We start from the raw sequence: 12378 nt of genomic DNA, 5'->3' as shown, positions 1-12378 counted from the left end.
CTTAAAAAGGCTGTTGAGGAAATCTAGTGAAAATTGCAACGAATTAATAGTAGATAACGTAGCAGCCCACATCCTTTCTGGATGGACACAACAATATTTGCATATATAAAAACATTGCAGCCAATAGAAAACAAAAATAAATAAGAAAATCATATATAATTGCTTAAATCCACAAAGGTCATCGACTGATAAGAATTAATAAATTGTTCAACCATTCTGTGACCCATATACTAACTGTTCATGCCTCCTCACAAGCTTCAACATGTTTAAGGTTACTGAAATGTGAGGGGCAAAAAAATCCCAACCACCCACACTTTTTTTTGGCCAGCCAAATAATCCAAACCGAAATTCATAAATCTTTGTGCTTTTATAAGACTTCACATCTTCAAAGTACCGAGCACACATTTGCTAATCAATGAATTCCCCTGTCTTGAATCTGAAGTGCCTTAGAGGAATGGGGGCCCAAACCAGCACAGTTCAGGCAAACCTGGCCTCAAATGCTTCGCCAGCTCGATGCCACAGGGGCTGGCAGCGACCTCGACAGCAGCACGTCGGGCGCTGCCCTGCTTCATGGAGCCCGCCCCTGCCCAGCTCCCTCCAGCCAAGCTGTGCCTCAGAGCAGGGATCTAAAGGTCACCGTCAGCACCGCCGCTGAATGAATCCTGTGCACTTGGAAGCTGCGGTACAGAGGGTTCACCTTCCAGGTGCTGTTTTTGCTCTCAGCCAGACCAATCGAAGGCAGCTGAGATCAGCCACCCCTTTGGTGAGCGAAGGCGGGCAGGGGTGAGCAGAGCCTGCCAGCAGCGCAGAGCCTTGGCTGGGGCCATGGCAGAGCAGGTGCCGCCCTGGGTGAGCCAGCCCCAGCTGTGCAGCACCGCCGAGCCCCGCACCCCGCGGCACCCCGACGGCTCTGAGCACCGCCTCAGGGCACTGCATGGCTGCTGGAGCCTCCAGGTTGTGGCCAGCGAACCGTGACATGAATGCGAGGAGTGATTACCACATGGGAGAAGCAGGACTTCCTGCCCAAAATTGCCGGAGGGGACGAAGTGAAGGGAAACACGGCACATCCCTGCCTCACACAGGGTTTATTTCACTCTCTCGCGAGCAGCTTCCCTCTCCTCAGTCGCTTCCATCGATGCCCAGCTCTCTCTCCCACCACCATGCCCACCGTGTTTGAACAGCCCGGGCTCGCCCCCACCGAGGCGGGACGGGGAGGCGGCCCCGCCGCCACCGCACACAAAGCGGCCGCCCGCCGCCACCGGCCTGCTGCGAGCGACGCCCCAGTCCCCGCCTCAACCTGCAGCCTATGAGCAAGGAGGCACCGCCCCGAGCGGCGGCGGGATTGGGATCGTACCCGCGCCCGCCGTCGCGCACCGCCGAGGAGAGCGCCGCGCTCCCGTCCCGGCGCGTCCCGTCCCGTCCCGCGGCCCCGCGCCGGGGGAAGGAGGCGAGAGAGCGGTGGGTGCTGCCGCCGGGCAATGCGCGGGGGCGCCGGCAGCGCCGCCGCTGCGCAGCGCGGCCGCAAGGTGTCGCCGTTGGCAGCGGAACGCGGGAGCGGCGGGCGCGGTGCCGGCGCGGAGCGCTGAGCGCGGGGCCGCCTGCACGGGGCCCTGCCGGCAGCGCGGCGGCGTCAGATCTCCGCTGGCCTGCGGGGAAGCGATCGCTACCGATCGTGTACAGGGCCCTGCGCCGGAGCGGCTCCCTCGCCCGGCCACTTCCCTTAGCCCTTGTTTGTTTATTTTCAACTGCCCCGGGGGGTTGCGCGCGAGGTCGCAGCGGCGGGAGGTGGGGAGGAACCGCTCCGGGGACGACGTTCCTCGGGGCCGGCGTGGCGCGGGGAGGGGCGGCACAGGGGGCAGGGGCGGCCCCGCGACATCCGAACGCCCTCCCGGAGGATAAAGAGCGAACGGGGCTTTTGGCGCCAAACGTGCGGCCCCGCCCTGCGCGCGTGCAGCGGGGGCGGGGCCGGCGCTCCCGCCATTCTCCCGCTGTTTCCCAGTGCTCCCTCCTAAGCGTGTCACGGTTTTTTTATTTTGTTGCTGTTTTTTGGGTTTTTCTTTAACTCGCCTTTTTTTTTTTTTTAATGCCTTTTTGGGGGGGTTAATAATATCCAGCCGCTTCAAAGGCAAGCAGTGACAGTCATCTGTCTGCGAGCAGAGGGTGGATGCAGAGGCTGGGGCGGCTGCGGGGGCCGGCGGGCGGGCGGGCGCGGAAAGTGCTACAGACACCATCAGCTGCTTTTTTTTTTCCTCTCCCCTTTCCTCCACTCCTCCCCCTCGCACACCCACCACCATCACCACGGAGGTAAGAAGAGGAAGCTGCAGGTTCTGGGTTGCAGGACAAAACCCCAGTCAAATAAATCCAATTCCCCATCGCGTTCGAGTTGCCGAACTGGGGAGGATGGGGCGGGAAGGGGAGCGCAGGGGTAGAGCGGAACCTGAATGGGGTTCTCAGTAAGCAGAAGAAAATCCTGGAGAATATTTGTGTTTTGGTTTGGAGCTGTCGCATTGAGATCGGCAGTGTTTTGTAGGTGCCTTTTTACTGCTTTGCATTTTAAACAGTTTAATGTATTTAAAAAATAGTAGAAAAATGCACAGTCCTGGAGGCGCGCAGGGGGCGGGGCGGGAGCGCAGCTGAGCCGAGCCGGGTGCGTTTCTCGGCATTTCATCATAAGGCTTTTCATGGATTTTTTTTTTTTCCCCTTTTTGGTCTCCGTCTCAGCGTCAGCTGTTGTGAACCCAGCAGTACGATTTCCTTTCGCGTTACCTTAACCGAGCCGAAGGGAGACGCTGACTGGATTTTTTTTTTTTTTTTTTCTTTTAAACTTTTTTTCTTTTCTTTTTTTTTTTTTTAAATGTCTGATGCAACGGAGCTCTCGGCAAAGGAATGGGGCTGTGGTTGACTGGCCGTGGGTAGTGAGAGGGGGGTCTGGCCGAGGTAAGGGCAGCAGCGCGCACTCGCCGGCGGCGAGAGCTTGAGAGCTGGTGTGTTTGCAGGAGGTTTGAGTGCATGAAGTGGCCGAATGTGCCGAGTTGCTGTCCTTGCAACCTCGTTGTTGTAGGAGAAAGGGGGAAAAAAAACTTCCCGTGCTTTCTTGGCAAATCAGGAGGCTTTGTTGGTGGCGCCGGGGTGGTTTTAATGCATTTTTGTGAGTGAGGTTATTACATAAGGTTGATAATTTCTGTTGCTGCTGGATTTCCCCTTCTCCCCCTCCCCCCTTGTTTTGTGTGCGGATTTCGCTGGCTCGCTTTGAGTGAATGAACTGGCGATTTGCGAAGTTGCAAAGAGCCCCTCCGCCCCCTTTTTTTTTTTTTTTTTTTCTGCATCCTTCTCTCCCCTTTGCACTGCTCCGCAGTGACAAAAGGAGTAAACTTCCTCTACTTTTGCTGGCATATTAAGAAGCCTTTCTGGAGAGATTACGGTATCAAAGCCATGCATCTGTCTGCAGTTACTGTGCTGTTTTGAGCGTTTGAAGCGGTTTGCGGAGAGCAGGCGAGGGCTATGTACACAGGCTGTGCATCCCCGCTGGACTGTGCAGCCTGGGTTTGTGTCCCCACGGAGCGGCGGGGCAGGCTCTGCACGGGGGAGCACCACCCGAGCGCTTTGATTTCAGTATCTTGAGTCGGGACGAGAAAGGTGTGTGAGATGTCTTTTTTTTTTTTTTTTTCCCTTCAACTTTCTAAAGGCTCTTCCTTGCTTGCTATTTATGATGGGATTATTAATTTTTTTTCCTTCCTTTAAGAGGAAGGGAATCACGTTCGTGTCTGTTTGTTCGTATTTTTAATTGTGGCTTTGTTGTTTTTTTTTTTCTTTTTTTTCCTTTTTTTTTTTTTTTTTTTTTTTTTTTCAGTTTCAGGTCGTGGGAGAACCTCTCTTCTTCCCCTTGGTGGAAATACCGATAAAACCTGTGTTTGAAACTATTGCTTGACACAGGGATCAGCAAAAAGAGACCCGTAATGCCAGGAATGGTCAGTAAAAACCCAGACCTCGAGTTTGACTCTTTGCAGCCTTGTTTCTACCCGGACGAAGATGACTTTTATTTGTGCGGGCCGGACTCCGCTCCCCCGGGCGAGGACATCTGGAAAAAGTTTGAGCTGCTGCCCACCCCTCCTCTGTCTCCCAGCCGGGCCGGGCTCCAGGAGCACCCTCCGGGAGGGGGCCCGGTGCCGTGGGGAGGAGCGGCTCTGTGGGGCTGCCGCCCCACCGACCCCGTGGACTGGGCATCGGAGCTGCTCCTGCTGCCGCCCGAGGCCGACCTGTGGGGCGGCGTGGACGGAGGGGACTTCTTCGAGACGGGCCCCGGCGTGACGAACAATCTCAACTCCATCATCATCCAGGACTGCATGTGGAGCGGCTTCTCCGCGCGCGAGAAGCTGGAGCGGGCGGTGAGCGAGAAGCTGCAGAGCAAGGCGCCCGCCGCGCCGCCGCCGCCGCCGGGGGCCGCGGGCAGCCCCACCAGCGCCCGCGCGGAGCTGGGCAGCGCCGTGCCCGAGTGCGTGGACCCGGCCGTGGTCTTCCCCTTCCCCGTCAACAAGCGGGAGGCGCCGGCGGCGGGCGGAGGGGCTGCGCGGGGCGGCCGCCCGCCGCGCCCCAGCGGGGACAGCCGGGCTAGCAGTAGCAGCAGCTCCTCCGGGGACGACATGCTCAGCGACTCGGGTAAGCGCTCTGGCCCCACGGTGCGGGGGTGGGGACGGGGGTGGCGGCTGCGGCTCCCCGCCGGCTGCGCCGGGCCGGGCGGGGCGCGGGGCGGCCGCCCGGCGCCGGCTGCGGCGGGGCCCGAGCCTTCGCCGGGCAGCAGCTCCGGCCCGGAGGGGTGCGTGGTGCTGGGGACTCTCCGGTGCCCTGATAGTCTCCTGCCCCCGGGGGGTTCGGGGGGTGGCAGTGCGGCTGCCAGCGCCGCCCTGGGCACAGGTTTTTGGGGGATGACCGTGTGCGCGTTCCCTTAGGCGCCACGCGGGCAGGCTGGAACTGGACTAGCCGACCCTTAGAAGAGCTCTTGTACTGACAGAGCCCAGAATGCCCCAAACATCCTCTGTGAGCGTACGCAGAGAAGTCCAGTTGGGCTGAACCGCGGTTTGGTGTGTGTGGTGTGGTCCCTATGACCACCGCCACAAACTTGGTGATCCGTCCCGGGTTTCAGAGCCTGCTGTCCCTTTAATGTCTGGTTTGACAGCTTTGGGTGAGGAAGCACTTCCAACAGCTGTCTTCTTGGCAGTGCACCAAGCGCCGGCTTAAAGGGTCCCCGGCTGGAGCAGCTTCACCTTCTGCCTCAGAACAAACCCAGCGATTGTTTCGTTTTCCGGCTGCTTTTCTACCAAGCAGGGGCTGTGTTGTGACTCTGTGCTTGCCTTTTGTGCCACAACTCGACGATTCCATTCAAACTACATACATTCTGTCTCAAAATTCTTTCCTGCCTCTATGATTGTGTGGGTGGTAGCCCCATTTTGATTGAAAATTAGATGTGTTTAAAAAAAAACCATCTCATCAAACTTACTCAGCTTTCAGAAATCCCTGTTCTTTGCTGATTTCATTTGTATTACATACTTTTACAGATCTGTATCTGACTGCAGATGGTGGGTGCACTCTGGTTTTGCCATAAGTTATTTCATTACTGCTTTTACTGGATATATATTTTGTCAATAAATACTGATACTTGGTCAAGGTATTTTCAGGGAGAATAACGTCTGTTTTATTTTCTGTCCTTTATTACCAGAAGATGATGAAGATGAGGAGGAAGAGGATGAGGAAGAAGAAATAGATGTTGTTACAGTAGAGAAAAGACGCTCCTCTACCAACAAGTCTGTTACCACCTTTACTATTACAGTGCGTCCTAAAAATACCACTTTTTCATCAGTCAGGACACAGCAGAATGGACTGATATTAAAGCGCTGTGCCCCAATTCACCAGCAGCATAATTATGCCGCTCCTTCTCCATTCGTGGAGGCTGAAGAGTCTCCACCGCAGAAAAAGTTAAAAGTCGAGGTGCCCCGTCCAGTGAAACCCACGATCCAACCAAAGCTTAAGAGTTCAAGTCCTCGAAACTCTGATTCAGAGGACAGTGAACGTCGACGCAACCATAACATCCTGGAGCGTCAACGACGTAATGATCTACGGTCAAGTTTCCTCACATTAAGGGACCATGTTCCAGAACTGGTTCAAAATGAGAAAGCTGCAAAAGTTGTGATCTTGAAAAAAGCCACTGAATATGTTCATTCTCTTCAGGCAGAGGAGCAGAAGTTACTGCTAGAAAAGGAAAAATTGCAAGCCAGACAAGAACAATTACTAAAGAAAATAGATTACAAGCGGACTTGCTAAACTATCTTTTGTTTTGGTGTTTTTTTCTGGCTGATCAGGACAGTCGTTGCCACTTTGCACATTTTTGATTCTTTATAAAAAATTGTGTTTTTTGACGTTAAGAATGTTGGTTTTAATTTCAATCCAGTCCCTGAAGTAATCTACAGACTATATTATCCGGGTACGGAGCAAATGGATTTTCTTGCAAGGAGTTTATTGCAAGACTACCAAACAACAGTGGATTTTCTTGCAAGGAGTTTATTGCAAGACTACCAAACAACAATGGACTGCCTTTGTTTTTTCTTCTTAAGAGCTGTAGATGGTGGGGATTTTTTTTTTAAGTGTTGTGAGCATTTGGAGCTGCTGATGACATCTAGTTGAGTTTTAAAATGTTCATTCCTAAGTTTTATGGTGCTTATGTTCTAACAGATGTTATTTTAGGGGTTGGCATTTTGTAGCCCTGTGGGAATTTCTGTAAATACCATCTACACACTTGCCTTTTGTACATGTCTTGGGTTATGAGAGGTGGCTTTTGCTGCCAGTATTAGACTGGAAGTTCATACCTAAGTACTGTAATACCTCAATGTTTGAGGAGCATGTTTTTGTATACAAATATATTGTTAATCTCTGTTATGTACTGTACTAATTCTTACATTGCCTGTATACTTTAGTATGATGCTGATACATAACTAAATTTGATACTTATATTTTCGTATGAAAATGAGTTGTGAAAGTTTTGAGTAGATATTACTTTATCACTTTTTTGAACTAAGAAACTTTTGTAAAGAAATTTACTATATATGCCTTTTCCTAGCCTGTTTCTTCCAGTTAATGTATTTGTTAATGTTTGGTGCATAGAACTGGGTAACTGCAAAGTTCTGTGTTTAATTTCTTCCAATGATGTACATTTAGTGCTGCGTCTTATAGCACTTTGAAATACCTCATGTTTATGAAAATAAATAGCAATTACATGATGTGCCATTTACTATTTTTCTTTTTATTTAAAATCTTTAAGTGCAGTATTGATGAAATACAAAAAGCATGGTCCCATACCCTTGGCACTTCAACTTTAACACTAGGTGACACTAGAAAGGTCAGCTGGACAGGACATGTCCATTTCTGCTTAAATAATAATTGTAGTAAGAACTATGTTCCTGTTATTTCATACTTGTGTTGTCAGGATTATCCCAGGGGAACATATCTATCACACAAATGGAATGACTCCTGTGTCTTGCAAAGACTCCTCAAATATCTGCTGGACCCAGAGAATTGAGAGGGATCAGAAACACAGGTGAAGTAAATGATGAAGGCAGACTTGCCAAGGCATAGAAAATTAAATACTTGTAGTAAACAAAGATCTTAACTTGGCTGCAGTTCTTTGCATTAGGAAAGCCTCAAAGCTCTCCATCATTGCACTGGAGAATTAATGTTCTTGTTTGTAGGTGAAGGTCCTGTTTGCTACTACATTAGTTAGTAAAATTGAAAATACCAGGGAAGATGCAGAGCCATGAAATGTGCATCGGATGAAGATGGAACTTAGTTGTCTTGAGAGCTGGCATTCAGTATGACAGAAGTAAGACACTAAACTCTTCATAGATCTCATAATCTGTTTGGTCATGGTATTAAAGACCACGACACCAATTGTTTTATTTTCTAGTCTCTACAGGTATTTTTGACATTGTCTTTCCTCACACTGAATCTGAAAAAGAAAGAAGATAGGAATTAATGAGCAAATGGCCAGTAAGTACTTTCCAGATCCACTTGCAGGAAGCTCACTTGTCACATCTGCCCCTGCTTTAGCTACGAAGGAAGTAGCTTGTCTGGTGATGGAGGTACAGAAATCCTGTATTTCCTATGAGGTAACAGGAAGAGCAGCGTGGGGGCAAACCAGCCCCCACTTAATGGATGTGCCATATGTCTATCCCTGCAGATTGTTGATGCACTCATAACCTGTGTGCTCTTGGGCCCCAGGCAGCTTCTGTACCGTGACCACCAAGAACTGTACATAGATCAGTGCAGTAAATCCAGGATCTTCAACAGGCGTAAATTGGTGTAACACTGTGGGTTCAGCTAGGCCTACATAAGCATTTGAAGAACTGGCCTGAATAGAGTTAAGATCTAAACTCAGACCGGACCACAGTTGTTCCATATATAGAATCTTTGATTCCCTTGACATGCTTCTTCCACTTTCCAGCTATTGTGATAAAACAGTAGAAAATTGGTGTGAACAATTACTAACTAAAAAAATTTTTAGCCCCCTTTTTTTAGCAATTTCTGTTGAACTCCTGTTGTACTGCTTTCCAACAAGGTATGCGTCAATTGAGTATTCTTGAGGAAGGAAAGTCCCTTCCCCTTTCCCTTCTCCGTCACACTCGTGGGAGAACTTTGGTCCACATCCTTCACTCAGAGTGAACTCTGGGTCAGATTAGGTTGCTCAGGGTCATGTAACCAAGGCTTGAATATCTTAAAGGATTGAGATTCCACAGCCTCTTTGGACAACACGTGTTTTTTGCCTACCACCACTGATACAAATTGTTGTACTATCTGGAATTTTCCTCGTTGCAATCCTTGTCCATTACCTCCTATCTTGTGTTTAACCTCCTGGAAGAGTCTGGTTGCACCTTGTCTGTAACCTCCCAGTAGGGAGTTGAAGACAGCAATTACTTCTTTCTCTTCTTGAGACAACCCACTTCTGTCTTGTTTTGTGGTAACGAAGCATTTAGAGTATAATAAATGTGTCAAAAACTCAATTTGTTTGGATGTTCAACACAAATCCCATCTGAAAGCCTCTATTTCTCACTATATAATGTGGGAGTTTTGGTGTGTTTCTTTAGAATTCAGTGAGAAACATCCAACTGATGTCCATGGAGACAATCCGGTGCCATAACTTTCCCATATACTGTACCGTTTGCCTGTGCTGTACTAGCAGTACTTTGGCATTGTCTTTTTTTGTTTGGTTTCTTTTTCTTTTTCTTTTTCTTTTTCTTTTTCTTTTTCTTTTTCTTTTTCTTTTTCTTTTTCTTTTTTAATAAGGAGTTGATAGGTTTGTTTTCATATCAGTGCTGTAGGGAGTAGGTTGTCAAGGTCAAATATTTCTAGTAAATAAAAATCTCCGTTGTAGGATGTTAATAAAGTTACAGTTGTTAACTAGAATATTTCTTTTGTAGTTACATGTTAAAAAGAATTGAGAGTTGTAGGAAAGACAGCTTTTGAAAAGAAGTAAGCAATTAATTGTGTAATATTTTCTGTAGAATCAGTACAGTAGTCAGAGTGCTACACAGAGAAGGACATAGAATCATAGCTGCAGCATAACAAAAGATCCTTTTGCAAGTGTATCTAGAGTGGGGAGTACATAAGGACTCAGTCAAATAATTAATTGAGACTTTATTGCCTTTTTTTTTTTTTTTTTAATACATACCTACATTTGCATAACAAATGCAAACATATCTGTCTGGAGAATTGTATGTGGCAAGTACCTAATAGCTGCTTATTACAAAACAGATATTGCTGCTTCCTGAAAGGAGAACTGAATTAAGTTGATTATTGGATCTGCTACAAGAATTCCCAAGTTCTTTTTCTTACAAGACAGAATTTGCTGATGGTGGTTTTCTCCAAAATCACATATCCCAGAGGATGCTCTCCTTCCCTCCTTCTGTTTATTTTCTTAAAAATACCACTAAGAACACAAGGGACTTGTAACACTAAAATGAAATGATTCCTCCATAAATTAGTAGAAGTGACACACCAGCGGGAGACCTTAAAAAGGTGAAATGTGTTAATGGTGTCATTACCACTCAGTCACCTGTTGCCATGAGTGCTAAGGAAAGTGCATTTCTCAAACTCTGGGCTGCTGTTATAGCAACTTATCACCAGGTCTTGGCAGGACTCCTTAAGAGATCATGAAATATATAATTTACAGTTTGCGCCTGGGAAGTATACTGATAAACCAAGCTAGAATAAAATTACATCAAATGGGTGACATTCTTAAGCTTGAATTTTCTGGCTTTTGGCTGGGTTAAATTAGAAGTTGTAATTTTATTTAAAATATTAATTTTGAGATAATTAATGAATTTTTAATATACAACTGCCAAATGCTACGTGATCTATACCTGGGTTACTTTCTTCTCCTTGTGTCCATTTCCCATTTCCCTTTTCCCTGTCTCTTTTTCTCAGTAAGACAAAGCCATCAAACTTAAAGGGATTTGAGGTGTCACAGCAATGCTTTTAAATTAAGCAGGGATTTCAACAGAAACAAGAGATACACAGCACTTCCAGAAATCTCAGAGGAAAGCAGTGGTTCAAAACGTGGAACAGAAGCTGACTGTGGAGCCAACACGGTGGGTTTTGCCTCAGCCCTTCTGGCTGCTCCTGGAGCACTCACAAGTCTGAATTCAGAGCTCTTGGTCTGTTCCAAGACAAGCTTTCACTTCTGCTGGACTATCTGTCCAATTTGCTGCCCTACAGTAGTTTTTTGCTGCCTATCTGCTTTTACTGACCCTGCAATGAAGCTTGGCCACTGTAAACCAGATGTTATGCTGCTGGGTTGTATGACGTGATAATTCTTGCTGCCTGCAGATCTTGGATTCTCATCCAGCTTTGTGCCCTTACTGGCCAGATTCTTCTCTTGATGAGATTTTGATATTTTTGCACAACAGTCAACTTGGGGAAAATAAAATGAATTCTTGATCTCTGAACCATGGAGGTTCCTTGTATGTGTGCTGGATGAATAGATTAACATACATGCTGTGTGCACACAAGGGATTCTGTAAGTGTTGATCCATGAGCCCTGCTAAATAAAGCCTAATGTATATTTTAACTGAGTAAGTTATAAGGCTGTCCACTTGGCCCTCTGAAGAAAAAGCAAACAAAGACATTTTGTTTCCTGTATTTATGATCACAGTATGAGACACCTAAATAATGCAGAAAATTAAAAATAAGCATCTACGGTGTAACTATAATAATGGCAAGTATTTTTAACTCCATGGTAAAATATATGGGGGTGTAGACTTATCAGACTTAAAATTTATCAAACTTATAACTGAATTATGATTTATTTGTTACTGATCTCTGAATTGTTATATTTTATATGCATGATCGTTTTTAGGCTCCATATATGTTACTACAGCTGCTCTGTTTCTGAGCTATGTCATTTGCCATCATATGGTATTTCCATCTGACATTATTTAGATAAGTGGAGACATTTTCATTTTATAGTAAAATAAGATTATTTAATTTTTATTATTCTGTGCTCCCAATTTCTCAATGTCATTTGTCTGCTTTAAGTGTTTACTGCTATCTGCTTTCTGTTCTTCTATACTGCATTCATTTAGGGAGAGGAACTGTCTTCTATGTTATCTGTCTGAAGCTGAGCTAGATTGTCTCTGTGAGTGGCTGTATCAATCACAGAACTACAACAAGAGTCCTGTTGTCTAACAGCTACGTATAGCTTAGTTTTATATTAGGGGTAGGATGAGTCATGCTGTCTACATCTGTCTAGTTTCACCTTCTAATCTACAAGCTTTACAAGCATTACAGAGTTTTAAGCAACTAGCTGCTTAGCTTCCTAATTCTCCTTATGTAGTCAGCAGAGAGATGCAGGCTCTTCCCAGAGCACAGTCCAGAGCATCTGCATTCGGCTTTACCTGGAACAGGCCCAAGCACTGCTCTGTACCTTGAGGAAAGAGTGATTACAGCATGCAAGGGGTGATTACGGGAACTGTGTTAAGGGCTGCTTTATTGCTGCTGGGTAATTTGATCTCTAGCTGATCTTACTTACCATATGAAATTTAAAGCAATGATTTGGAGAAAACTGCAGGCTAATAGATACTTTACTCAGAATAAAACAGTGCATGAATGTAGGATATATAGTTAATTTAATCAGCATAGTTGGTTTATTTGCAAATTAAATAAAAGATTTCAATGGTACTTATCTCCATTTCACTTCCTAACACCATCAAAAATAAATACATAGTGTTTTAGTGTTCAATGATTTCACTTCCTCATGGAACAAATCAGTGTAATTAGAATAGTATTTGGATGGATATTTTTAGTATCTGTATACAAATAGATTTTACTTCTGTAATA

The 12378-nt window shown here is 46.6% G+C and overlaps 1 protein-coding gene across 1 annotated transcript; it reads left to right on the top strand.

Annotated features, from left to right (window-relative positions):
* The first annotated feature begins 1436 nt into the window (after window positions 1-1436).
* MYCN (MYCN proto-oncogene, bHLH transcription factor) lies at window positions 1437-7139 on the top strand. The gene is made up of 3 exons (XM_041420944.1): window positions 1437-1458; window positions 3851-4656; window positions 5714-7139. Exons 2-3 carry the CDS (start codon window positions 3957-3959, stop codon window positions 6313-6315), a joined length of 1302 nt encoding a protein of 433 aa, XP_041276878.1. The 5' UTR covers window positions 1437-1458; window positions 3851-3956; the 3' UTR covers window positions 6316-7139.
* The last annotated feature ends 5239 nt before the right edge of the window (window positions 7140-12378 follow it).

The sequence above is a fragment of the Onychostruthus taczanowskii genome, unplaced genomic scaffold (genome assembly GCF_017590055.1).
Source record: "Onychostruthus taczanowskii isolate IOZ18803 unplaced genomic scaffold, ASM1759005v1 scaffold11, whole genome shotgun sequence".
In the NCBI taxonomy this organism is placed as follows: domain Eukaryota; kingdom Metazoa; phylum Chordata; class Aves; order Passeriformes; family Passeridae; genus Onychostruthus; species Onychostruthus taczanowskii.
Note: the sequence above shows the minus strand (reverse complement) of the source record. Positions and strands in the feature narration are given on the sequence as shown.